The sequence below is a fragment of the Globicephala melas genome, chromosome 8 (assembly GCF_963455315.2).
Source record: "Globicephala melas chromosome 8, mGloMel1.2, whole genome shotgun sequence".
Lineage (NCBI taxonomy): Eukaryota > Metazoa > Chordata > Mammalia > Artiodactyla > Delphinidae > Globicephala > Globicephala melas.
Genome location: NC_083321.1, coordinates 37,860,091 through 37,887,818, shown reverse-complemented (window position 1 = coordinate 37,887,818; position 27,728 = coordinate 37,860,091). Strand labels below are relative to the sequence as shown.

At 42.9% G+C, this 27,728-nt stretch overlaps 1 protein-coding gene across 3 annotated transcripts in view; it reads right to left on the bottom strand.

The window, feature by feature from the left end:
* SERGEF (secretion regulating guanine nucleotide exchange factor) overlaps positions 1 to 27,728 on the bottom strand; it is a 219,968-nt gene that overhangs the window by 72,711 nt on the left and 119,529 nt on the right. For all 3 annotated transcript variants that reach the window (XR_009564891.2, XM_030831515.2, XM_030831518.3), the window contains exon 10: positions 12,476 to 12,512. Coding sequence is in view for 2 of the 3 variants with exons in the window: in XM_030831515.2 (XP_030687375.1) it covers positions 12,476 to 12,512 (37 nt within the window). In the remaining variant the exon portion in view is untranslated. The remainder of the gene's footprint in view (positions 1 to 12,475; positions 12,513 to 27,728) is intronic.

The window sequence follows — 27,728 nt, the reverse complement described above, 5'->3', positions numbered from 1 at the left end:
AGGGCTTCGGTGCACCCGGGAGGAATAGGGGATTCTACAGAGACGAGAGGCAACAGGGACAGCCACTGGGTAGGTGGTATTTAGGGGTCCTGGTGCAAGCTGAGGCCTGTGGGTGCTACACTGAGGCAACACTGAGAGTCTGGGCATTCATAGGGAGATACCAGGGTGCCACTCAGACTCAGGAAGCTTGCTCCTGTCTAAGGAAGGACAGAGCAGGCTCATGGGCCTGACTCCTTGGCCATTGTTAAAGCTGCCCCACACTGCACATGGTCCCCTAGGTGCTAGGCTCTGAGGATAGACTGCGATACAGGCTGGCCTCTGCCCCTCCAGACAAGTATTGTACTATCAGTTGCTATTGCTTTTTCCTGTCTTCCGAAGAAGTCACGTGCATGCTATAAGCTTAGTATAATAGATGCTGCTTGATATGCTAATTAAGCCAAAGCCTGACCTCTGCAGGGAGCACTTGAGGGGGAAAATGCAGACCTCAGAGTCAGCAGATGTCAGTCTGAATCCAGGGCTTCACCTCTTTGAGTCTCCATTTTCCCATCTGGAAAACCCGTCTACTTTCTACCTTGCATGGTGATGACCTAATGAAATGATATATGCAAAATGCTCAGAGTGGCGCCCACACTTAGTAGGTACCTACTACTGTCAGTTCTCTTTTACTCTGTAAAAAGGTATTATCTTAAAAAAAAAATCCACTGCTGCAATCGTCAACTTTTGAGTGTTCCTAAATAACCCTTAATGGCACCACACTGTCTATATGGTAAAGTCAATGCTACCAGAGACGGCCTTAGCTGACCCTCCGCTGTCTTGCTGGCTGACCAGTTGTCTCTCAACCATGATTCACACTTTAAAGCCTTCCTTCCCTTTGCTCATGTTGATCCCTCAGCACAGAACGCTCTTTACCCTTCCTCCACTCAGGAACCCCCTCTGCCATGAGGATTTCCAAAATTAATCATTCCTTCCTCTTCACTTGTTCTTCTAATTCTTGTCACCTTCTGCTTTGCACTCACTCATCTGTTCATTCAGTATTTATTAAGCACATATCACGTGCCAGGCTTAAGTCTCTTTCCCATTAAATGTGAGTTCCATAAGGTAAGACCATTTGCTGTATTCCTTCTCAGCACCCAGAATGCTACAGGGCACATTATCAGTCACTAGCAAGCTGATGGGAGGGAATAAGGAAAATACTGTATATAATATTCATTCAGCTTTTAACAAACATACAAAGCACCTACTGCATGCAAGGCAAGTGTAGACAGTGCAGGTCTATTAAGATGTACAACAGAGTTTGTGCACATGAGGACAGACTTTGAGTGATAGAGGAGACTTTAGAGCTATTTCCCAGATTGGGATTCTAAGGCCTGGAGAGGGAGGGGGCCTGCCCAGGGTCACACAGAGAGTTAGTGGCAGACAGAGCTGGGAGCAGAGCTCAGCCCTTGCACTGCAGAAGGCTGTCTCTGTCTTGCTCTAACTCGTACTTTTTTACTTTGAGCTCACCTTAGTTAGATTTACCTTTGCAAGGCCCGAAGCTTCTTGAGTATTTGTAAACCAGTGCACTGGGTCACAATTACAGTTTTTGCTACTGTAAGTTAACTCCAAAAGGACCAGAGCATTATGCCAAAACATGGTGGTTAATCTCGTGCCCAAAAAGGGTGGCATGAGAGAGTGAGTAATTTAGCAAGTTATGTGAGCCTCCTTGACAGCCTGGCACCCTCACCTGTGGTCTCATGTAGAATGACTACTGTGGAGTGACACAAACATTGCTTCTTTAGGAGTAATAGTGAAAAACTTTACTGAGAGCTAAGAAGGCACTTTTTGTGACGTGAGGCTACGCCCTGAAAACAAATGACTCAATAGAAATGTGCCTCGAATGATAACCAATGGTCTGTAAAAATATCTCTGTATTAATTGTGAAACATCTCTCCTGAATGTGAAAGATCTGATCACATTCTGGCCTGGCAAAGAAGAAAATACGGTGTTCTCAAGCAGTGTGATAATGGCAACAAGTATATCACCTCCGCAGCTGAGAGAAGCAGGACCTGGGACAGAGCACTCAGAACCTAGGGAATGACTTAAAAGACGCTGCTCTGCCTTTGCAGTCCCTCTCCACGTGGCAAACAGCCCGGGAGATCACAACCACTTAGGAAAGCTCCTTGAGAACCAACCACAAGCCCTGTTTAAGCAACATGAGCTGGCCCCAGCTCTGCCACTGACTAGCTGGGCAATCTTGGGTTAAGTCATTGCTTCTCTCTATGCCTTAGGGCTACTCTGGTAGTGACAGGACTCAGGAAGGCAGCCAAAAAAAGTGAATTCAATAAACAGTGTTGAGACTTTCAATAGCTATCTGGAAAAATAATGAAGTTGAATCCATACCTGACATTGTATATCAGGATAAATTCCAAATGGATTAAAGATTTACTTGTACAATATAAAACCATAATGTACTAGAATAAAATATGAGGAAAGTCCTTTATACCCCGGAGTGGGGAGGGATCCTCTAACTCAAAATGCAGAAGGCATAAAGGAAAAGACTGGTAAATTTCAGCTACGGTGAAAGAAAAAGTTGCATGGTAAAAATAGGACAAAATAAAATCAAAAGCAAAAGCAAAAATCTAGGACTGGGAACCAAGATGGCAGAGTAGAAGGATGTGCTCTCACTCTCTCTTGTGAGAACACCAGAATCACAACTAGCTGCTGGACAATCATTGACAGGAAGACATTGGAACTCACCAAAAAAGATACCCCACATCCAAAGACAAAGGAGAAGCCGCAATGAGATGGAAGGAGGGGCGCAATCACAGTAAAATCAAATCCCATAACTGCTGGGTGGGTGACTCACAGACTGGAGAACACTTATACCACAGAAGTCTACCCGATGGAGTGAAGGTTCTGAGCCCCATGTCAGGCTTCCCAACCTGGGGGTCCGGCAACGGGAGGAGGAATTCCTAGAGAATCAGACTTTGAAGCCTAGTGGGATTTGATTGCCGGACTTTGACAGGACTGGGGGAAACAGAGACTGCACTCTTGGAGAGCACACACAAAGTACTGTGCGCATTGGGACCCAGGGGAAGGAGCAGTGACCCCAGGGGACACTGAACCAGACCTACCTGCTAGTGTTGGAGGGTCTCCTGCAGAAGTGGGGGGGTGGCTGTGGCTCACTGTGGGGCCAAGGACACTGGCAGTAGAAGTTCTGGGAAGTACTCCTTGGCATGAGCCCTCCCAGAGTCTGTCATTAGCCCCACCAAAGAGCCCTGGTAGGCTCCAGTGTTGGGTTGCCTCAGGTCAAACAACCAACAGGGAGGGAACCCAGCCCCACCCATCAGCAGTCAAGCAGATTAAAGTTTACTGAGCTCTGCCCACTAGAGCAACAGTCAGCTCTACCCACCACCAGTCCCTCACATCAGGACACTTACACAAGCCTCTTATATGGCCTCATCCACCAGAGGGCAGACAGCAGAAGCAAGAAGAACTACAATCCTGCAGCCTGTGGAACAAGAACCACATTCACAGAAAGACAGACAAGATGAAAAGGCAGAGGGCTATGTATCAGATGAAGGAACAAGATAAAACCCCAGAAGAACAACTAAACAAAGTGGAGATAGGCAACCTTCCAGAAAAAGAATTCAGAATAATGATAGTGAAGATGATCCAGGACCTCGGAAAAAGAATGGAGGCAAAGATTGAGAAGATGCAAGAAATATTTAACAAAGACCTAGAAAAATTAAAGAACAAACAAACAGAGATGAACAATACAATAACTGAAATGAAAACTACACTAGAAGGAATCAATAGCAGAATAACTAAGGCAGAAGAACGGATAAGTGACCTGGAAGACAGAATGGTGGAATTCACTGCTGCAAAACAGAATAAAGAAAAAAGAATGAAAAGAAATGAAGGCAGCCTAAGAGACCTCTGGGACAACATTATACACAACAACCTTCGCATTATAGGGGTCCCAGAAGGAGAAGAGACAGAGAAAGAACCCAAGAAAATATTTGAAGAGACTAGTTGAAAACTTCCCTAACATGGGAAAGGAAATAGCCACCCAAGTCCAGGAAGCGCAGCATGTCCCATACAGAATAAACCCAAGGAGAAACACGCCAAGACACATAGTAATCAAATTGGCAAAAATTAAAGACAAAGAAAAATTATTGAAAGCAGCAAGAGGAAAATGACAAATAGCATACAAGGGAACTCCCATAAAGTTAACAGCTGATTTCTCAGCAGAAACTCTATAAGCCAGAAGGGAGTGGCATGATGATATACTTAAAGTGATGAAAGGGAAGAACCTACAACCAAGATTACTCTACCCGGCAAGGATCTCATTCAGACTGGATGGAGAAATCAAAAGCTTTACAGACAAGCAAAAGCTAAGAGAATTCAGCACCACCAAACCAGCTCTACAACAAATGCTAAAGGAACTTCTCTAAGTGGGAAAGACAAGAGAAGAAAAGGACCTACAAAAACAAACCCAAAACAATTAAGAAAATGGTAATAGGAACATACAAATCGATAATTACCTTAAACGTGAATGGATTAAATGCTCCAACCAAAAGACACAGACTGGCTGAATGGATACAAAAACAAGACCCATATATATGCTGTCTACAAGAGACCCATTTCAGACCTAGGGACACATACAGACTGAAAGTGAGGGGATAGAAAAAGATATTCCATGCAACTGGAAATCAAAACAAAGCTGGAGTAGCAATACTCATATCAGATAAACTAGACTTTAAAATAAAGAATGTGACAAGAGACAAGGAAGGACACTACATAATGATCAAGGGATCAATCCAAGAAGAATGTATAACAATTATAAATATATATGCACCCAACATAGGAGCACCTCAATACATAAGGCAACTGATAACAGCTATAAAAGAGGAAATCGACAGTAACACAATAATAGTGGGGGACTTTAACACCTCACTTACACCAATGGACAGATCATCCAAAATGAAAATAAATAAGGAAACAGAAGCTTTAAATGACACAATAGACCAGATAGACTTAATTGATATTTATAGGACATTCCATCCAAAAACAGCAGATTACACTTTCTTCTCAAGTGCGCATGGAACATTCTCCAGGATAGATCACATCTTGGGTCACAAATTAAGGCTCAGTAAATTTAAGGAAGTTGAAATCATATCAAGCATCTTTTCTGACCACAACGCTATGAGATTAGAAATGAATTACAGGGGAAAAAACATAAAAAACACAAACACATGGAGGCTAAACACTACATTACTAAATAACCAAGAGATCACTGAAGAAATCAAAGAGGAAATAAAAAAATACCTAGAGACAAATGGCAATGAAAACACGACAATCCAAAACCTATGGGATGCAGCAAAAGCAGTTCTAAGAGGGAAGTTTATAGCTATACAAGCCTACCTCAAGAAACAAGAAAAATCTCAAATAAACAATCTAACCTTATACCTAAAGGAACTAGAGAAAGAAGAACAAACAAAACCCAAAGTTAGCAGAAGGAAAGAAATCATAAAGATCAGAGCAGAAATAAATGAAATAGAAAAAAAGAAAACAATAGAAAAGATCAATAAAACTAAAAGCTGGTTCTTTGAGGAGATTAAAAAAAATTGATAAACCATTAGCCAGACTCATCAAGAAAAAGAGGGAGGGCTTCCCTGGTGGCGCAGTGGTTGAGTCCGCCTGCTGATGCAGGAGACACGGGTTCGTGCCCCGGTCTGGGAGAATCCCACATGCTGTGGAGCGGCTGGGCCCATGAGCCATGGCCGCTGAGCCAGTGCGTCCGGAGCCTGTGCTCCGCAACAGGAGAGGCCACAACAGTGAGAGGCCTGCGTACTGCAAAAAAAAATAATAATAAAAAATAAAATAAAATTAAGAATATCTATTTATCAAAAGATATCATTAAAAGAGCAAAAGAGTAAGCAACTGCCTAGGAGATGTTCACAATACATATAATCCAACAAAGAATTTGACTCCATAAGATAAAGGATCTCTACAAATCATTAAGAAAAACAGACAAAACCCACTTTAAAACAGTGGGCAAAGTCTTTGCACTAGACAAAAGAAGCTACCCAAGTGGCCTCTAAGCATATGAAAAGGTGCTCCACATCACTGGTTACCAGAGAAATGCAAGTTAAAATCACAGTAAGACTCCATACTACACACTCAGGAGAATGGCCTAAATCAATAAGATTAAAAATACCTAGCAAGGATATGGCACAATTAGAACTCTCATATGTTGCTGGTAAGAGTATAAATTGGTACAACTACTTTGTAAAACTGTTGAGCAGAATCTGTTAATGCTATACATATGACCTAGTAGCATAGAAATCCTACTCTTAGTTATGTATCAAGATAAATAAATGTATATGTTCACCAAAAGGCATGTATAACAATGTTCATAGCAGCTTTATTCACAATTTTCAAACTGGAAACAACTCAAATGCTCTTCAACAGTTAAATGGATAAATAAGTTGTAGCATATTCATAAGAGGAATATTACTGATCAATAAAAAAGAACTACTGCTACATAGAGAATGGATGATTCTTATGGACACAATGTGTTGAACAAAAAAAGCCACAAAAAAGAGTTCACCCTGTATGACATCGTTTATATGAAGCTCAAGAACAGGCAAGAACTCATATCTGGAGACAGAAGTCAAAATAGTGGTTACCTCTGGGGGTGTGGTACTGACTGAGAAGGAGCATGAGGCAGGCTTCTGGGGTGGGTGCTGGAAATGGTCTGTATCTTGTGCTGGGTGGTGGTTTCTTAAGTACATACATACATAAAAACTCATCAGACTGAATCCTTAAGATTTGTGCACTTTTCTCTCCCTCTCTCTCTCTCTCTCTCTCTCTCTCTATATATATATAGACATACTGTACTTCAATTTAAAAAGTAAAATAAACCAAAACCACCCTGAGTAGTTTTTCACCTATTAAATTGGCAAAAATCCAAGTTTCCTAACACACTACTATTAGGGAGGCTGCAGAAACAGGCACTCTTCTACACTGCTGGTGGGAGTGGAAAATGGTATAATTCCTATGGAAGCCAATTTTTGCAGTATCTTGCAAAATAACAAATACACTTTCTCTTTGATACAGTAATTTTACTTCTAGGAATTTATCCTACAGCTACACTCACCCACATATGAAATAACATATATACAAGGTAATTCACTACATCATTACTTGTAATAAGCAAAAGACAGGAAATCACCTAAATGTCCATCAACAGGGCACTGATTAAATAAATCACAGAATATAGGTACACTGGAACATTATGTAGTTGTAATAACGAACTAGAAAGGCTTTTATACTGATATGGAAAGATCTCCCAGATCAATTATTGAAAGAAAAAAAATCAGCACTAAAAAGCATGTAAAGTATACTACAATTTACGTAAAAAGGGGGATAAAAATATATCTTAGTATTCACTTATATTTGCAAAAAGAAACTAGAAAGATACAGAAGAAACTAATAATAGGCATTAGCTGCACATATGGTAGAAGGGTTTTGGCACTCTGGATAGATGGGAGATAAAGCTGGAGGGAAATTTTTCATTTTAAACCTTTTTGTGCTTTTTAAGTTTTAAATAATGTACATGTATTACTCAAAAATTAAATAAGTAAAAAATTTTTTAAAGAGAAGGGACAACGGAAGGGGGAAGAAGAATCCTAAAAGGGGTGGGAATCTCAGAAGGTAGAGAGGGAAGTGTGATGACAACACAATGTCATCAATGTCTCGATTTTATCTGGTTATTATACCGAGAACTGCTTAATCTGAACCAGATTACATATAATCTACATATACAGAAGAACTTGCCAACATGAAGGGGAGCTAAATATTGAAATGAAGAGATGAAATAATCTTATCTGGTGGCCTTAAAAACAGGTCAGACAGGCAGAAGACCACAGGCTCTGGAGATAGAGGCCTGGGTTGAAGACCCAACACACAGATTCCTCCTGATCAGATGACCTGGCGGGGCAAACTGCTCAGCCTAAGCTTCAGCTTCCCCCATCTAGAAAATGGGGTTAACAACAGTGCATCAATGTGGTATGAGGATTAAATGGGACAATATAAGTAAAGCATTTACGCTCTGCCCATCCTACTGTGCATAGGACCGTACAAGTCTGTCCTTGCCTCTAAGCTCTCTACAAGGCTCTGGGTTTGGAGGTATTGCCTCTCAGGGCTATAGCCAGTGTCAAAACGAGTTAGTTCTCGCTATTAAATCCTCACATGACCCCACTTGATGGGTCTCAGGCCATGCAAGGTCAGTTGTTCCACCACACATATTACAAAGGTTCAACAATTGGAAGTCATCAGTGAAATGAAAAAAATTAAAAATAAAAGATCCTTGCATAGATTATAGCTCCAATTTGGTAAAAGAGATGCTTTTGCTTGGAGGAGGACGCTCTACACTTTGCTGCCAAATATCTAACCCTTTAATAATGCCCGTCTGGCAAGCGTGAGTGCTCCAGGAAAAGGCCACCAATAAAATCCCTTCCAAGGGTCTGCGTGGAGCGGAAGAAAGGAAATGTGGTCAGCTCTTTTTTCTCTGCAGGAAGGGAAGGCTGAACAACCGAAAATCAGGAGAGAAGGCAAACAAATCGCCCATTCAAGCCAAAATAAGCTGCTCCTGGGGGGAAGCAAAACAGCTGGAGCCAATTCAACCAGGCATGGAAGTGAGGGCCCCGAAGACAGAGCTGGGCCTGGGGAGCCTGCCCCTGGCAGGCAGGGATCTTCCGAGCAAGTGGTGGCCACATGTCCTCATCTCACCTCTGCTGACCGCCTACGCCCACAAATGGGAGCCAGCCAGCTTCGTCATATATGGAGGGAAATCCTGGGTGAAAAGGAAGGAAGCAAGCAAGCAAATGACCTCAGGAACCTGCCAAGTTCACCTGCTGAGCACCTATTCTGTAGCAGGCAACCAACATACCTATGCCATGTGGAAAAACAACTTTTGGGGTGGGTATTGTGATGTTGGTTTTACAGATGAGGAATCAGGCTCACTGAGGAAGAGGGACCTGGCAGCAAACACAGAACAGGTCAAGAGAAACTTCATTGGAAAACTAAGAAAAGAAGCAAACCAAATGGCAAAAGAAGGGGGGGGGAAAAAGAAACCTGGAAACAATGAAGTATCAAAGTCGAATTATTTTGATTTCCTAAGAAGCCTGAAATGTGGCTGCTGCGGGGCTTCCCTCAGGCTGGAACGTGCAGGTCCCGAGTCCCTGCCTGGAACAGCGGATAGCAGAATCCTGACCTGGAGCAAATCTGGGCTGGCACTGTTTCCAGGGCTGCTGGGATTTCCAGATCCCCCAGATCGGGGTACTCAGGCTCCAGTTTACAAATCCGTTCTGCAGCTATGCTGAGGTCCTGCCCTGGACCCTGACATTCTAGGTGGGGGAGACACTTCTCTCTCCAGCTTCTGAGACTCCCACCCTGAGCCTCAGCCTTCTTACAGTCATCTTACAATTACTTCCTTAAATTATATTCTTAACATATAACAACAACACCAACACCAGCTAACATTCACCAAGCCTACTTTTGTGTCAGGCACTGTTAGCACTTTATATAACAACCCTATGAGGTCAATAATATGATCTTCCAGATGAGGCAATCAAGACAGAGAGGTTAAGCCATTTATACAGGGTTACATGGCTCATAAGCGGAGGAGCCAGGATTTGAATCCAGGCGTTATGATCCCAGTCCCTGTGCTCTTCTTAACCACTCCGCATCCTGCAGCCCCAAGGATATGACAGAGTCGAAGGAGCATTCTTAGAAGTCAGGCACACAGCTCTACCATTTACTGGTACTTACCCCTGGGCAACTTGTTTAACTTCTGAGTCTCAGTTTTCTTCCTTATGAAGTGGGTACAACAAAAACACTTCGTGGAGTTGTGTCCGTTCTTAGACAGAGTAGGTCCTGAATTATATCCTTTCACCCATCTCTTTCCCCTCCCTTCCAGTTTGATCTGTCTGCTGTGCATTCATTAGATATTAAGGCCACCTCTACTTTTGAGCAAAGTTTGGCTTCTCTATATTCTGTTCTAGTCTATTCTACAACCATTTTGTGCCTGTCACGTGTGTGACCCAGCACCAGGCCCTGAGGGCCTGCATCTTGGGGATGAGACTGAAGGCAGGGAAATCCACCTAAAGTAGGCAAGGGCAGGAGGGGGGAGCGGGGAGCTGGCTGTGAGAGCCAGGCTTTCAGCTGGTAGGAACTCTCCTCCTCCAGCTTGTCCCCCTCTTGCTGGCCTCTTGCCAGGGCTAACAGGAGGCTTCTCATCGCTTCCTGCTATACAACTTGCACCCTGCAGGGCACCCACTGAGGACCCCCTTCCCCAGGTGTCAGGGAGCCTCTGATCCCGGCTCACATGCAGGCAGGTGGACATGTCCAGAGTCTCGTGACTGGGCCCACCTTTCCTGACTCTGGAACCATTCATTCAGCAGATTGTGAGCCAGGCCCCAGGCACTGGGGACAAAACAGAAAATAAGAGGTCTGCCCTTGAGGAGTTCATCAGCATGCCATGCCCTGCTCTCCCACCGCCTCTGCTGCCTTCCTCACTTGGGTAGTAACGCTAGACACACCTTTCCAGAATGTTATCATTTCTCTCTCCCAACCAAGAATTACTTCACTGGAACAGTTACACTAACAAGTGATTCTCCCTTCTCCCCACCCAGACCAAGAGAAGTGAAAAAGAAATGGAATTATGAATTAATTTCTTACGCATCCCCTATATAGTAACAGGTGTTTCACACGCCTTATCTCCTCTAATCCTCACAACAATCCTGCAAGGTGGAATTATCCCCATTACATAGATAAGGGGACAACATGGAAGCTCACACAGAGATGGAGCTGGTTTAAACCAAGCTGGCTGCCTGCAGAGTCTATGCTCTTTCTCCAGCCCTAGGCTGCCTGTCGGCTCAGCCTGCCACCCTCCTGGCTCTGGCCTCCTCCTTCAACTGGATTTTGTTTTTTCATGTATTTAGATTCCCTGCAATCTTATTGTTTGCGCCAACCTCTCTCCTAGTCCAGTGACAGCAGCAGCAACATCCTAGGCACCGCCTCTGATTCTTTGATTAGCTTGTCTTAATTACACCCAGGCTGGAGTAGTTCCGGTATAACATATCTGGTGTTGCAAAGCATGCAGGTTTGCTGTTACATTTTCTCACTCCCTCTCTGACTCCAGCGCTTTTTACTCCCCACCCCCTCTGCTGGCTGTCAGCCTACCTCCTCTACTGTCCTTGGTTCCGCCTCCTTGCACATCACATTCGGGCCTACAAAGTAGTGCTTCAAACTGCTGCCAACCCAGGCAGCTGAGCGAGCCAGTCTAGCTTAATTCAGAAAACAGTGCTGGAGTCTCCGCTGAGGGCCAGGCACTGCTCACTGCTCTGGGTGCTGCATATAAGCAGGAAACAAAAGGAGAACACAGGGGTCTCGCCCCTCAGAAGCTGAGAGAGGCTGGGAGAGGGAAGTACACAGGACAGACATCACCTACTCAAGGCAGATAGTGATGGGGCTGTAACAGAGTCCTAAAATGTCGGGGCTGGAGAGAACCTTGGTTTCCTGTTTTTACCCCTCCCTATCACAGATGGGAGACCTAAAGCCCCGAGGCGGGCAATTATTTGAACTAATGATTATCAGAAAATAGCAACGAACACTTCTAAAACCCTTACCAGGAGCTAAGTGCTCTTCTAAGCGCTTTACATGTATCAACTCCTTTAACCCTCACAACAACTGCAACAACCCTATGAGGAAGATGCCACTGCCCTCCCCATTTTAAAAGTGAGAAAAATGAGGCATGGAGGGCTAATCACCTTGTCTGTGTGGGGCCCGACTACCTGAGTTCATACAGCTAGTAAGCAGAAGCCTGCACGGGACTCACGTAGTCGGGCCCTACACTGTCTCTTTATTGTACTGACTGAGTCTACGTGTGGAAGTAATGAGAAGGCTTCTTGAAGGAACTACGCACAGGCCTGATTATAAAAACAGTGAACCTTGGTTATTCAGAGTCAATAAGAGGAAGCCTCAATTTATCAGAGGCTTGGGAGTTCCAGAGTGACATGAAACACATGGCAGCAAGGGCAGTGAGCAGAACCCCCCATCTCCAAAGAAAGAGCCAAGCAAGAGGAAAGAACTCGGTGCAAAGGATTTATTCAAACACCAGGAGCAGCCCAATCCTCCTCCCCTTTTATGTCTGGCTTTCTACACAGGATGCCCCCAGCCTGTAAGATCTTTAATATTCCCAAATGCCACTTCCTGAGGCAGGGAAGCCAGCTCAGGCACCTTTCTGAATAGAAATTTTTAGAAAAAGGGCTTTTGGCAAAGCCTTGATCAACAAAGGCTTCCATTTCCCAGACTCTTCCCCAACATACACAGACGCATGCACCCTGGCCTTTGGTTAACCAAGAGTCCTCCAAATCTGCCCATGAGTTTCAGAATAAACACAGTTATCAGTATACTAATTACTTACCAATCACTGCCAGATTATGCTCTGAGCCACAGGAGACCTGTAAAGAGAAAGAAAATAAGTTACATTAAACAAAAAATATATTTCAGCCATTATATTTTATGATCAGTTATATTTTAATGATAATAACATCTATTTTTTGGCAAATTTTAGGAAGTAAGTAGAAAGGGGCACCATGTACAAAAGACTATAGTTACGATACACTCATGACTACATAAAAAGAAAAAGTGAAAAAACAAAAAACCGTTGAATGGAAATACACCAAGGTGTTAAAGTATTTGTTTTTAGGCAGAGACCATGAGCGATTTTTTTTTTAATCCTTTCTTCTTTCTACGTTTTTGTATTTTTCAAACTTTCTATAATGAACATGTGTTACTATAGAAATGGAAGTATAAGGGAATACAAATGACAGTTTTGGAAAACTGAGCTAAAAATCCATCACTCTCATCTGGACTGATAAAATGAGCAAAGAATTCAGTGGAAACAGACTTGCCTGAGGAAAAATTCTTGACTTTTCCTCATCTGCTCACTCTCCCTTTCACCTTCCAGCCACACAAACCACCTGCAGTTCTCTGAACACAACACGTTCTCCCCACACCTCCAGGCCTTTGCACATGCTGTTTCTCTGCCGGGAATGCCCTCTCCTCAACTGCCTACCTAAAAAACTTCTACTCATCCTCTAAAATTTCAAAGCATCCAGAGACTCTCTTGCTGTTGCTTCTAGGCAGACTCAAGCACTCCTTGCATTGTGCAACTTATATGTACCCCCACTGCAGCAATCATCTTGTGGTCTTTTACATTTTCTCCTGTCTCCTCACTAGACTGTGTGTGTCTTGAGAACAATGCTGAGACTTGTTCCCCTCTGTATTACACAGATGGACTGTACAAAACCTGGGGCTCAGTTAACACCTGTTAAATGAGAGAATAAGTGAAAGAACAAAGTACATAAAGAACAAATACCTAATACATAAAAGACAATCATTTGGGGTTCTGAATCCTGTGTCTGCACCCAGTGAGAGAGACTTCTTGCCTTTCAATCTCCGCATGTCCCAAATGCTACCAGAAGGAAGTGATTGGGAATATAAGGGTATAAATGGCTCCTCAGGTACTAATTAAAAGGAACTCGAAACTCTGGAGAAGCATCCTGTGACCTTTATCAGGACGCTCACTTTAGCCCCTGGCAAGAAAAAGGCTTCAGGTACACATGGAATGTCAATTGGAAGAGCCCTGGAGGTCATCTAGTCCAATCTTTAACACTACAAGGTGCCAGAGGAAGTGTGAGTCAAAATGAAGACTAGGGGGCTTCCCTGGTGGCGCAGTGGTTGAGAGTCCACCTGCCGATGCAGGGGACACGGGTTCGTGCCCCGGTCCGGGAAGATCCCACATGCCGCGGAGCGGCTGGGCCCGTGAGCCATGGCCGCTGTGCCTGCGCGTCCGGAGCCTCTGCTCCGCAACGAGAGAGGCCACAACAGCGAGAGGCCTGCGTACCGCAAAAAACAAAAAACAAAAAACAAAAACTAAGACTAGGGTCTCTCTGATTCCCTGATTCTCACACAAGTTCCTTTCTTGGTGCTATAGCTTCTCACTCTTTCCCAGTGAAAAACCACTTGGAAGTGATATTCAAAGGTAATTAGCACAGGCCCCCAACAGTCAAGGTAACAAGCTCAAAAGGCATGTGAGCATTGGAGGCAAAATAACCACTGGTAGGTGAGAAGGGGCAGCAAGGCTTCTGAGGCTTTTTTCTTTGTCAAAGTTATGCGTCCAGGATCTCAGCTTCCACAGGGAAGACGGTTACCCGCATATAGGTGGATTCCCTGACACTGTCTGGCAAAGAAGTACCTGTATATTTTAACCCCAGTAAATAATTCCAGGGTGACTAGTCTCTGAGCTCCTTTGAGGCAGGCTCTGTATCTATCTGAGGGGTCCCCCCCAGGCCTCACCCAGGCCATACACACAGCACAAGTTCATCATATGCTTCCTGGTTATACTGAGGCTGGTTCCCTAGGTTCTGTCATAGGAAGCTGCTTAGATTGAAGAACTGGGAAAAAAACTCAGATGTCTAACAACAGGAGAATTCTATGTAAATTATGGTAGAGCCATCTGATGACTTGGAAATTATGCAGCCTTGGAAAATGACGTTTACAATAAAGGAAAATACTCGTGATATCCTACGAACTGGAAAACCACATAAAAACTGTATATGCAATATGATCTCAAATCTATAATAAAATATGAATAAAAGACTGGAAGGAGTTATTCCAAAAAGTTAACAGTGATAGCCTCTGGGCTAAGCATAAAGGAGGCACTATGAGTATGGTTTTCCTTTTGACTTCTTCTATGGTCTCTAAATTTTACACACTATTTTTATAATCAGAAAAATTATCTATTAAAAATAAGAAAAATAAATATAATGCAGTTCCCACCATAAAGGGGAAAAAAACCCTTCCTGACTATAAAATAAATATGCTGTAAAATCTGATATACTCTGAAGTAGTGGGGAAAAAAGATTTGAAGGAAACAAATTATAAGGGTAGCTGCGTCATGGTGATGAGATTATAAGATTTTTTTCTTCTATTTTCTATTTTTCAAACATTCTTTAACTGGTGGTAGCAGCAGGATGGCTGGTAGTGGTGGTGGGAACAATAAGAGCAGGAATTAAAGCCACCATATCGAGGACTCATACGTGCCAGGTGTCATGCCAAGGCTCTTTATAAACACTATCTCATCTTCCTCATCACGATCATCTTCTCAGGTAGGTTTGACTTTGCTCATTTTAGAGAGAAGAGAACTGAGGTTCATATACATTACATAACTTTCCTAAGTGGCACAGCCATAGATCTAAAACCCAGGTTTGCCTATCTCCAAGCTCATGTTCTGTACTGCTAGGTCACGCTACCTTTGTGTTTTAAAAAATAAAGTTATTTCATTTTACAAAATGTAGGCGGAAAGGACCTGCCTCTGACTGCCCGGGCTCACCCTGGGGCTGAGGGCTGCAGAGGTGACCAGCCTTGAAGACCAGGGGCTTCCAGAAACAAGCCACTGACAAATGCCAGCATCAGGCAGGAGACGCTGCTGTGAATTAATGAGCGAGACAGTGATAAATGGATTTTGTCAAGGCAATGTTGCACTTGAAGCTCAAAGCTCCCCGCTGTTTCTTGCTGTCCATGCACTGGCACAGAGGTCAGGAGACTGAACACCACAGGCCACAAAATCCCAGCACTACACTCCTTCAACAAGGTTGTATCAATGACCATTTGCTTCACATTGCTTCTGTCAGCATCTACTCACTGCCCAGCTTTCTAGAAGACTCTGTTAACAATGGCAGTGTGCCCATGAGAAAGGGATTCAGATCCAGGAAGCCAGGTGAATCCTAGGTCCTCTGCTTTCGGGTTCTGAGAACTTTGGCAAGGTATTTAACCTCTGGAGCTTCAGCGTTCTCAGGCATAAAAAGTAGAAAACAGTATTTTCCCATCTGCCTTAGAGAATTGCTAGAGGACAAATGAGACAACCCATCCCCTCACAGCCATGGGTCTCACCTTCCTTACATACAACTCTGCACATGCCATGCCCCTATAGAAAACCCTCCACAGGATCCCAGCATTGGAAGGGCAAAGTCTAAAGTACACAGTATGGCTCACAAGGCCCTCGAGTGTAGGCCCCTGTTTACCTCTCTGGCCTCACTTCTTCCCCCTGCTACTCATGAGCTCTCAACCCCAAAGAACATATTCCCTTTTTTCTATTCACACTACATTTTCTGTACGAATATCATGTGATTTCAGGCTTTTATGCATGCTAGTCTCCTTGATGTGACTTCCCTTTCTCCCACTGTCCATCTAGCAAAATCCTCTAAGATTGCTTAGGTCACCTCCTGGCACAGTGCCACGCATCATGGCCCTTAGCACACATGAGATGTCTGCTTATGAACTGTGTGTGTTAAGCACCTCTGTCTCTCAGAGATCCAGCAGGGTGCCTGCCCAGTAACATCCCTGCCACACAGCCCAAGTACAGGGCATGAAGGGGGCCAAAGACGATGGCCCAGAGAAGTTAGATGGTCCCAAAACAAGTGTGAGTCGTGGTGTGGAGACTCCAGGCAAATGGAGACAGGCACTGAGATGCACAGTGAGGGCTGCAAGGGCACTAAAAAAATAGAGTGTAGAGATGATGGGGTATCAAAAGCACAGGATTGTTCCAGGAATCCTAGGACAGCAAAGCACAGTGGGCCACCAACAGAGGTCAGTCCTAGGTGACAGAGTCCCACAGTAGAGAAAGTGGGTTCCGGCTTGCTGGATGGGGCCTTCAAGATACAGGGGGCACACCTCCCCAAGGGTGAGGGATGGGGGACAGAGGAGCCTGTGGAAAGTTGTCCTGTCTCAGTGCTGCTCAAGTACTAGAGGGGTCTGCTCTGTTCAGGCAACTGAGCCTGATGAGGCAGAGCTGCAAAAAACAACTTCCAAAGCCCCAACTGCCACAGGGACAAGATCTCCCAGCACCCCTCCTGCCAAGCTAGACTCCATCAGCTCTTGTGAAGGGAGCCGCAACTCCCCTTGGGGCTGCAACCCACTAAATACAGTTGGACAGGGATGAACTGCGGTAAGAATTGACTGGTAGTAGATGCCCAGTAAATATATGCTGAATACATTAATGGGTTAAATGAATGAATAACTAAATGAATAAGCAAAAAGTAGATAAATGTAAAAATATTTGCCAAATGTTGAACGTGAGCACTTCAGTTTCCACCCGTACACTTGTACCACTTCTAAAAACAGCTGACAGGCCCTTATTGAGAGCTTATGGCCAGGTACCTGGCTAACTGCTTTGCTTGTATTATTTCATTTAAACTTATACTAAATCTAAGATTTCTTTGTTACAACTGCTTTACAAATGAGGCAATTGGGGTTCAGAGAGATAAGGTAACTTACCAGTGTGTTACAGCTGGTGGAGGTGCAGAATTCTGTGACGATTCTCGTTCAAACTTTGTCCTGTTAACTGTCTAAACCCTTCCTATTCCCATTCAGCATGGAAATACACCGCCACCCAGTTCTTACATCTGGCAACCCTGTGCCAATTATCAAGGGATCTTATGCTGGGAGAGCCCCAGGTTTACTAGGCTCAAACATCTTCCTGGGGCTAAGAGTACCCACCTCTGGATCTATCAAGGGCTGTTCCAGGGCTTTTTCTTGGGAGAAATGGCTGTAAAACGGCAACAAACATTTGTCCTGTGCCTTCGCTGTGGAAGCTATCACCTCTCGGGGAACTCCACCAGGTTGTTCAACTCTGCACACTTTGAACGGGGAAATCAGAGTGGGGCGGGGTGCGACCATGACTCAGTGGAAGAAGCACTGAGATTCCAAGGAGAGGAACCAGGCAGAAGCCAGGACCCGAGACTTGTCCCCATCACCAACCAGGGACCATCCTCAGCTTCATCCCAGCACCGGGGCGGCAGCTCAGGAAGCCCCCATGGCGCGCAGCAGCCTGAGGGGCCTACTGATTGGTTCCGCCTCACGCCAATGGGACTGGGCGCCGGCTGATGCTATGGCAACGACGCGCACGTGTGGAGCCACGTGACGGCGGGGTGGGGCGTCCATTCCGTGGGGGACTCTGCTGGGGAAGTCTTCGGCTGCTCCGCCCAGGCTCCCACCCTCACGGCTAGTCTTTGGCAGGCACCGCCCAGCCCGGGGGGAAAAAGCAGGCTGGGAAGCAGCTTCAGAACGGCAGCGTCTCGTTGGCCGGGGTTAACAGGGAAGGGAATGGGCGCTTCAGTGCAGCCTTTGCTGAGCTCTGCCCTAACCCAGTTGCCATCTGCTTAGAACTCTGGGAAGACAAACCAGAATTTCCAAACCTGTTAGAAAAGCAGGCTGGGAGTCTGGACATGTTTTACAGCAAAGTGCAGTCCTGTCAGCCAACGGAGCTTTACCCCTAGGCTCAGAAATAGCCTCAGAGGAGGCCCTGGTGACAGCAGAGAGGCAGCACAGTTGCTTGCTTCTGGAAGCACCTAGCCTTACAAAGACACCTTTAACTCCCTTTGTGAGGGCTTCGGCTTTTGACTGAAGCCTAGATGTCAACGGAGGCCAAAAAATGAGACCTCTGGGCCCAGAGGCTCCATCTTGTCCTCCACCTCAAAGTCCAGGGGCAAAGAACCCATTCTCCCTGCAAAGCAATTTTTTTTTGCACATTCTATATGAAAATAAGTCGTAAACTAGGTAAGTCACACCCGCTATACACCCAGGTCAGCCTTGATCCAAAGCCTGTGAGCTTAACCACTACACATACTGCCCCTCTTCTTCTGATACTGGTTCCAGACTGCCCCAGTCACTAAGGCTCAAACTCTCAAGTGACTAACAGATCTCTGACTCTTTTATCTCCCTCCTACTTTGTCTCAAGATCCTGTTAACTCTGCCTTCTCAATATCTTGATTTTTCAGTTGCTACCATCTTAGTTCAGTCCTTTTCACTCCAACCTGGATGCTTTTAAGAGCTACCTAAAAGCATAGCTTTTGCACAGTTATTTGCACCATTCTCCCTTTTCCATACCATTCTAAACCTTACCAACGTTACAAGACCCAGTTCAAAACCCACTGCCTTGAGGAAGTCTCCCAGATCATCTCAGCCCCTAAAAGATCTGCCTTCTCTCAAATCCTACCACTTGCCTTGGCTAAAGTTTGCTTTTGTCAAACCTCCTTTGTACTGTTAATAATTTGAGTGTGGCGGTAGGGTATGTCTCCCCAGGCAGTGTTGGGTAGTGGGAAGCGCTCTAAGTATGGAACCAGAAGACCTGGATTTGAGTCCTTGCCCTGCCACTTCCTAGTCATATGACCTTGGGCAAATCTCTTCACCTCTCTGGACTTCAGTTCCCTCATCTTTAAAATGGGATATTAACAAACAAGTGAATCTCATACATCCTAAAACCCTTTCACACCACCCCCGAACTTCCACAGAATAAAATTCACTTTGAGTTTGACCCTGTTCTGCAGATACATTTCCAGAACATATAAAATACATAATTTGGGAACATGTAAAAGGAAACTATAAGTGTTAGGAACTGGCATAGGTTCACTATGAACAGTTCATTTCCTTTTTCAACAGTTACTCTACTGGCAGATAAGGAGAGGACTTGAGAAATGTCTACTGAATTTGTATTTAATATACACAATTAAACTAAACAGGCACTCGGAATGCTTGCTTTTCCTATAGTGCACTTCTAAGAAAATTCCTTTCTCCTAAGTTATATTGATACTATGTGCACCTGTGGCTAATTGGTGTGGATGGGCTATGGGTGGATACCTGCCCAAAGCAGGTTAATGCATAGATTGGCCACAGCCTGTGAAGTGGCTTAATGTGGAGATTCTGCCTGAAAAAGGTTGTAGGGTGTGAGTCCTCTAGGTGGTAGCTGGAGCCGTAGCTGGAAGATATAGACCCAAGAAAGGTTAATATACAGAGGAGCTACTGGCAGAAGAGTCAGAAGCAGCAGGAACAAAGTAAAGAAGAGTAGCTAGGTCACTGGAATGTGAGTTTTCTAGATCCTATTGCTGACGGTGCAAGAAAGTCTAGATTTTTGAGCTGCCTTGTGTTCTAAGTGACCTTCCAGTTGTTCTTTTATAAGGCATTTGCTTCACCTGTTTCCAGTACTGATGACCATCCTTACAATACTAAAGTAACCTGAGAGTATCTCTGATCCTTACAGACTAAAAGCGCCTAACACAACAATGCATCTGAATTTCAGTAAAGGCAACACCAGTAAGTTACTTATGCCCTTGAGAACAGGATGCAACCATGAGAGCTGAACAGCCAACCTCAAGACAGGTAATTAACAGATTCGGGCCAGCCAAACATCCTACAGCATGCTTCTCAAAAAAACTGAATACTAAAGTATGGAGGTTCCTTAAAAAACTAAAAATAGAACTACCATATGACCCAGCAATCACACTACTGGGCATATACCCTGAGAAAACCATAATTCAAAAAGAGTCATGTACCAAAATGTTCACTGCAGCTCTATTTACAATAGCCAGGAGATGGAAACAACCTAAGTGTCCATCATCAGATGAATGGATAAAGAAGATGTGGCACATATATACAATGGAATATTACTCAGCCATAAAAAGAAACGAAATTGAGTTATTTGTAGTGAGGAGGATGGACCTAGAGTCTGTCACACAGAGTGAAGTAAGTCAGAAAAAGAAAAACAAATACCGTATGCTAATGCATATAAATGGAATCTAAAAAAAAATGGTTCTGATGAACTTAGTGGCAGGACAGGAATAAAGAGCAGATGTAGAGAATGGACTTGAGGACACAGTGGGGGGTGAGGGGGGAGGGGAAGCTGGGACGAAGTGAGAGAGTGCCATGGACATACATACACTACCAAATGTAAAACAGATTGCTAGTGGGAAGCAGCCGCATAGCACAGGGAGATCAGCTGGGTGCTTTGTGACCATCTAGAGGGGTGGGATAGGGAGGGGGTATGGGGATATATGTATACATACAGCTGATTCACTTTGTTATACAGCAGAAACTAACACAACATTGTAAAGCAATTATGCTCCAATAAAGATGTAAAAAACAACAAAAAAAACTGAACCCTTTCCCTAATAGCCAACACAGGCTGAAATTTAAAAAGACTGCCAATACCAAGTGCTGGTGAGGATGTGGAAATCTCTTACATTGCTGGAAGGAATATAAATTCAACAACTGTACTGAAAAATTGTTTGGCAGTATCTACTAAAGGTAAATACATACCTATACATATGCATATGTATACACACACACACACACACAAAACAAACGATACTTACTTCCCAAGTACCCAAGTACCCAAAATAAACAATTACTTACTTCCATCAAAAGACATGTACAAGAATGTTCACAGCTGCTTTATTCATAATAAATAAAAACATAAAATTACCCAAATACTGATCATCAGTAGCATGAATAAAGTGTAGTATAATCAGAATACTTTATAACAATGGGGAAAAAACCCTACTGCTATTCAAAACATGGATTAATCTTCAAGAAAGTAGTGAACAAAAGAAACACAGAAGAGTAAATATTGTATGACACTATCTATGTGAAGCTCAAAAATAGGCAAACTTATTTCAAATAAATAATATAATTGTTCTGAAGGAGGGGAAAAAAGAACCAATCCTAGTAACTTTTTTTTTAATAGATCTTTATTGGAGTATAATTGCTTCACAATACGGTGTTAGTTTCTGTTGCACAACAAAGCAAATCAGCCATACGCATACACATGTCCCCATATCCCCTCCCTCTTGCGCCTCCCTCCCATCCTCCCTATCCCACCCCTCTAGGTCATCACAAAGCACCGAGCCAATCTCCCTGTGCTATGCTGCTGCTTCCCACCAGCCAACTATTTTATATTCGGTAGTATATATATGTCGATGCTACTCTCACTTTGCCCCAGCTTCGCCCTCCCACCCATGTCATCAAGTCCATTCTCTATGTCTACCTCTTTATTCCTGCCCTGCAACTAGGTTCATCGGTACCACTTTTTTTTTTTTTAGATTCCATATGTATGCGTTAGCGTACGGTATTTGTTTTTCTCTTTCTCACTTCACTCTGTATGACAGACTCTAGGTCCATCCACCTCACTACAAATAACTCAATATCGTTTCTTTATACGGCTGAGTAATATTCCATTGTACATATGTGCCACATCTTCTTCATCCATTCATCTGTTGATGGACATCTAGGTTGGTTCCATGTCCTGGCTATTATAAATAGTGCTGCAATGAACATTGTGGTGCATATCTCTTTTTGAATTATGGTTTTCTCAGGGTATATACCCAGCAGTGGAATTGCTGGGTCATATGGTAGTTCTATTTTTACTTTTTTAAGGAACCTCCATACTGTTTTCCATAGTGGTTGTATCAATTTACAATCCCACCAACAGTGTAGGAGGGTTCCCTTTTCACCACACCCTTGCAAGCATTTATTGTTTCTAGCTTTTTTGATAATGGCCATTCTGACCGGCGTGAGGTGATACCTCATGGTAGTTTTAATTTGCATTTCTCTAATAATTAGTGATGTTGAGCATCTTTTCATGTGCCTCTTGGCCATCTGTATGTCTTCCTTGGTTAAATGTCTATTTAGGTCTTCTGCCCATTTTTTAACTGGATTGTTTGTTATTTTGATATTGAGCTCCATGAGCTGTTTGTATATTTTGGAGATTAATCCTTCATCTGTTGTCTCATTTGCAAATATTTTCTCCCATTCTGAGGGTTGTCTTTTTGTCTTGTTTATAGTTTCCTTTGTTGTGCAAAAGCTTTTAAGTTGAATTAAGTCCCATTGGTTTATTTTTCTTTTTATTTCTGTTACTCTAGGAAGTGGGTCAAAAAAGATCTTGCTGTGGTTTATGTCAAAGAGTGTTTTTCCTATGTTTTCCTCTAAAAGTTTTATAGTGTCTGGTCTTACATTTAAGTCTTTAATCCATTTGGAGTTTATTTTTGTGTATGGTGTTAGGTAGTGTTCTAATTTCATTCTTTTACATGAACAGCTGTACAGTTTTCCCAGCACCACTTACTGAAGAGGCTGTCTTTTCTCCACTGTATATTCTTGACTCCTTTGTCGTAAATTAAGTTCCCATACATGTGTGGGTTTATCTCTGGGCATTCTATCCTGTACCACTGATCTATATTTCTATTTTTGTGCCAGAACCATACTGTCTTGATTACTGTAGCTTTGTGGTATAGTTTGAAGTCGGGGAGCCTGATTCCCCCAACTCTGTTTTTCTTTCTCAAGATTGCTTTGGCTACTTGGGGTCTTTTGTGTTTCCATACAAATTGTAAAATTTTTTGTTTTAATTCCGTGAAGAATGCCATTGGTAGCTTGATAGGGATTGCACTGAATCTGTAGATTGCTTTGGGTAGTGTAGTCATTTTCACAATATTGATTCTTCCAATCCAAGAACACGATATATTTCTCCACCTGTTTATGTCATCTTTGATTTCTTTCATCAGTGTTTTATAATTTTCTGAGTACAAGTCTTCGCCTCCTTAGGCAGGTTTATTCCTAGGTATTTTATTCTTTTTGTTGCAATGGTAAATGGCAGTATTTCCTTAATTTCTCTTTCTGACTTTTCGTTGTTGGTGTATAGGAATGCAGGAGATTTCTGTGCATTAATTTTGTATCCTGCAACCTTACCAAATTCATTGATTAGTTCTAGTAGTTTTCTGGTGGCATCTTTAGGATTTTCTATGTATAGTATCATGTCACCTACAAAGAGTGACAGTTTTACTTCTTCTTTTCCAATTTGTATTCCTTTTATTTCTTTTTCTTCTGATTGCTGTGGCTAGGACTTCCAAAACTATGTTGAATAACAGTGGCGAGAGTGGACATCCTTGTCTTGTTTCTGATCCTAGTGGAAATGCTTTCAGTTTTTCACCATTGAGGATGATGTTTGCTGTGGGTTTGTCGTATATGGCCTTTATTATGTTGAGATAGGTTCCCTCTATGCCCATTTTCTGGAGAGTTTTTATCATAAATGGGTGTTGAATTTTGTCAAAAGCTTTCTCTGCATCTATTGAGATGATCATATGGTTTTTATTCCTTAATTTGTTAATGTGGTGTATCACACTGATTGATTTGCGTATATTGAAGAATCCTTACATCCCTGGGATAAATCTCACTTGATCATGGTGTATGATCCTTTTAATGTGCTGTTGCATTTTGTTTGCTAGTATTTTGTTCAGGATTTTTGCATCTATGTTCATCAGTGATATTGGTCTATAATTTTCTTTTTTTATGATACCTTTTTCTGGTTTTGGTATCAGGGTGATGGTGGCTTCGTAGAATGAATTTGGGAGTGTTTATCCCTCTGCAATTTTTTGGAAGAGTTTGAGAAGGATAGGTGTTAGCTCTTCTTTAAATGTTTGATAGAATTCGCCTGTGAAGCCATCTGGTCCTGGACTTTTGTTTGTTGGAAGATTTGTAATTACGGTTTCAATTTCATTACTTGTGATACGTCTGTTTATATTTTCTAATTCTTCCTGGTTCAGTCTTGGAAAATTGTACCTTTCCAAGAATTGGTCCATTTCTTCATGGTGGTGCATTTTATTGGCATATAGTTGACATATTATAAGAGACTAATCTCTTATAATCCCTTGTATTTCTTATAATCCTTTGTATTATAATCCTTTGTATTTCTACAGTGTGAGTTGTGATTTCTCCTTTTTCATTTCTAATTTTATTGATTTGAGTCCTCTCCCTCTTTTTCTTGATGAGTCTGGCTAAGGGTTTATCAATTTTTGTTTATCTTCTCAAAGAACCAGCTTCTAGTTTTACTGATCTTTGCTATTGTTTTCTTCATTTCTATTTCATTTATTTCTGCTCTGATCTTTATGATTTCTTTCCTTCTACTGACTTTGGGTTTTCTTTGTTCTTCTTTCTCTAGTTGTTTTAAGTGTAGGCTTAGATTGTTTATTTGAGATTTTTCTTGTTTCTTGAGGTGAGGTTGAATTGCTATAAACTTCCCTCTTAAAACTGCTTTTGCTGTGTCCCATAGGTTTTGTGTTGTCGTGTTTTTGCTGTCATTTGTTTCTATGTATTTTTAAAATTTCTTCTTTGATTTCTTTAGTGACCTCTTGGTTATTTAGTAGCACACCGTTTAGCCTCCAAGTATTTGTGTTTTTTACAGTTTTCTTCCTGTAATTGATTTCCAATCTCACAGTGTTGTGGTCAGAAAAGATGCTTGATACGATTTCAATTTTCTTAAATTTTCTGAGGCTTGACTTGTGACCCAAGATGTGATCTATCCTGGAGAATGTTCCATGTGCACTTGAGAATAAAGTGTATTCTGCCACTTTTGGGTGGAATGTTCTATAAATATCTGTTAGATCTATTTGCTCAGTTGTGTCATTTAAAGCTTGTGTTTCCTTATTTATTTTCTTTTTGGATGATCTGTCCATTGGTGTAAGGGGGATGTTAAAGTCCCCTACTATTATTGTATTACTGTCGATTTCTCCTTTCATGGTTGTTAGATTTGCCTTATGTACTGGGATGCTCCTGTGTTGGGTGCATCCACATTTATAATTGTTATATCTTCCTTTTGGGTTGATCCTTTGATCATTATGTAGTGTCCCTCCTTATCTTTTGTAACAGTCTTTATTTTAAAGTCTATTTTATCTGATATGAGTATTGCTACTCCAGCTTTCTTTTGATTTCCAATTGCATGGAGTATCTTTTCTATCCCTTCACTTTCAGTCTGTATGTGTCTGAAGTGGGTCTCTTGTAGACAGCATATATATGGGTCTTGTTTTTGTATCCATTCAGCCAGTCTGTGTCTTTTGTTTGGGGCATTTAATCCATTTACATTCAAGGTTATTATAGATGTGTATGTTCCTATGACCATTTTCTTAATTGTTTTGGGTTTGTTTTTGTGGGTCTTTTTCTTTCTCTTGTGTTTCCCGCTTAGAGAAGTTTCTTTAGCATTTGTTTTAAAGCTGGTTTGGTGGTGCTGAATTCTCTTAGATTTGTTTGTCTGGAAAGCTTTTGACTTCTCCATCAAATCTGAATGAGATCCTTGCTGGGTAGAGTAATCTTGGTTGTAGATTTTTCTCTTTCATCACTTTAAGTATATCCTGCCACTCCCTTCTGGCCTGCAGAGTTTCCACTGAAAAATCACCTGATAACCTTATGGGGAGTCCTTTGTATGTTGTTTTTCCCTTGCTGCTTTTAATATTTTTTCTTCGAATTTAATTTTTGTTAGTTTGATTAATATGTGTCTTGGTGTGTTTTTCCTAGGGTTTATCCTGTATGGGACTCTCTGTGCTACCTGGACTTGGGTGACTATTTCCTTTCCCATGTTAGGGAAGTTTTCCACTATAATCTCTTCAAATATTTTCTCAGACCCTTTCTTATTCTCTTCTTCTTCTGGGACCCTATAATGCGAATGTTGGTGCATTTAGCGTTGGCACAGAGGTCTCTGAGATTGCCTTGAATTCTTTTCATTCTTTATTCTGCTCCTCAGCAGTTATTTCCACCATTTTGTCTTCCAGCTCACTTATTTGTTCTTCTGCCTCCATTATTCTGTTATTGATTCCTTCTAGTGTATTTTCCATTTCAGTTATGTGTTGTTCATCTCTGTTTGTTGGTTCTTTAGTCCTTCTAGATCTTTGTTAACATTTCTTATATTTTCTCAATCTGTGCTTCCATTCTATTTCCGAGATTCTGGATCATCTTTACTATCATTACTCTGAATTCTTTTTCAGGTAGATTGCCTATTTCCTCTTCATTTATTTGGTCTTGTAGGTTTTTACCTTGCTCCTTCATCTGTGAGATATTTTTTTTGCCTTCTCTCTTTTTTTTTTTTTTTTTATGAGCGGGATTGTGTTCTGTTTTACTGGTTGTTTGGCCTGAGGCTTCCAACACTGGAGTTTGTAGGCTATTGGGTAGAGCTGGGTCTTGGTGCTGAGATGAGGAACTCTGTGAGACCTCACTCGGATGAATATTCCCTGGGTTCTGAGATTCTCTGTTAGTCCAGTGGTTTGGACTCAGACCTCCCACCGCAGGAGCCTCCCCCCAATCCCCAGCTCACAAATCAAGATCCCGCAAGCTGCATGGGGTGGCAAAAAAAAAAGAGAGAGAAAAATAACAAAGTAAAAAATAAAATTAGACTAGGAAACGAACAGATATGTTAGAAAGAATGTAAAAATAAAAACATAGATGAATCAACAGCCGGAAAGTACATCAGTACCACAATAGTAAAAAAGAGGAGGGAAAAGAAAGAAAAAAAAAGGCAGGGGTTGGGGGGAAGGCCTTGGGCGTGGAGAGCGGGGCCTAAGCAAGGGCGAGATTTGGGCGGTGGGCAGGGCCAATGCTCAGGACCCACAGGGCTGGAAAAGGCCCTGGGGGCTGTGGAGGTGTGTAGCTTAGGCTCAAGGAACAGAAGGGGCCCAGGCGTGCCCCCCACCCTGGTCTCAGAGGGCAGGGGATCTCACCTGGGAGCCTAGCAGGCTTCCTGGGCTCAAGTAGGCAGGGCAAACGCTACTTTGCCCCTCAGTCTGGTCAAACGCCAGACTGCTCCTCCAGTCTGGGGTCTGGGAGGGCCCCTCCCACCTGCCTCTCCTATCTCCTTGCCTCCCTCCTATGCCCCCAGGACCAATGCTGCTGGTGGGGGGAAGGCGGGGCCTTGGAGGGCAGGGGACCAGCCAGGGAGCTCAGCAGGCTCCCCGTGCCCAAGTGGGCAGGGCAATCGCCCTCCGCTCCTCTCTCACTCCTCCCACAGGGCCCCTCCCACCTGCCTC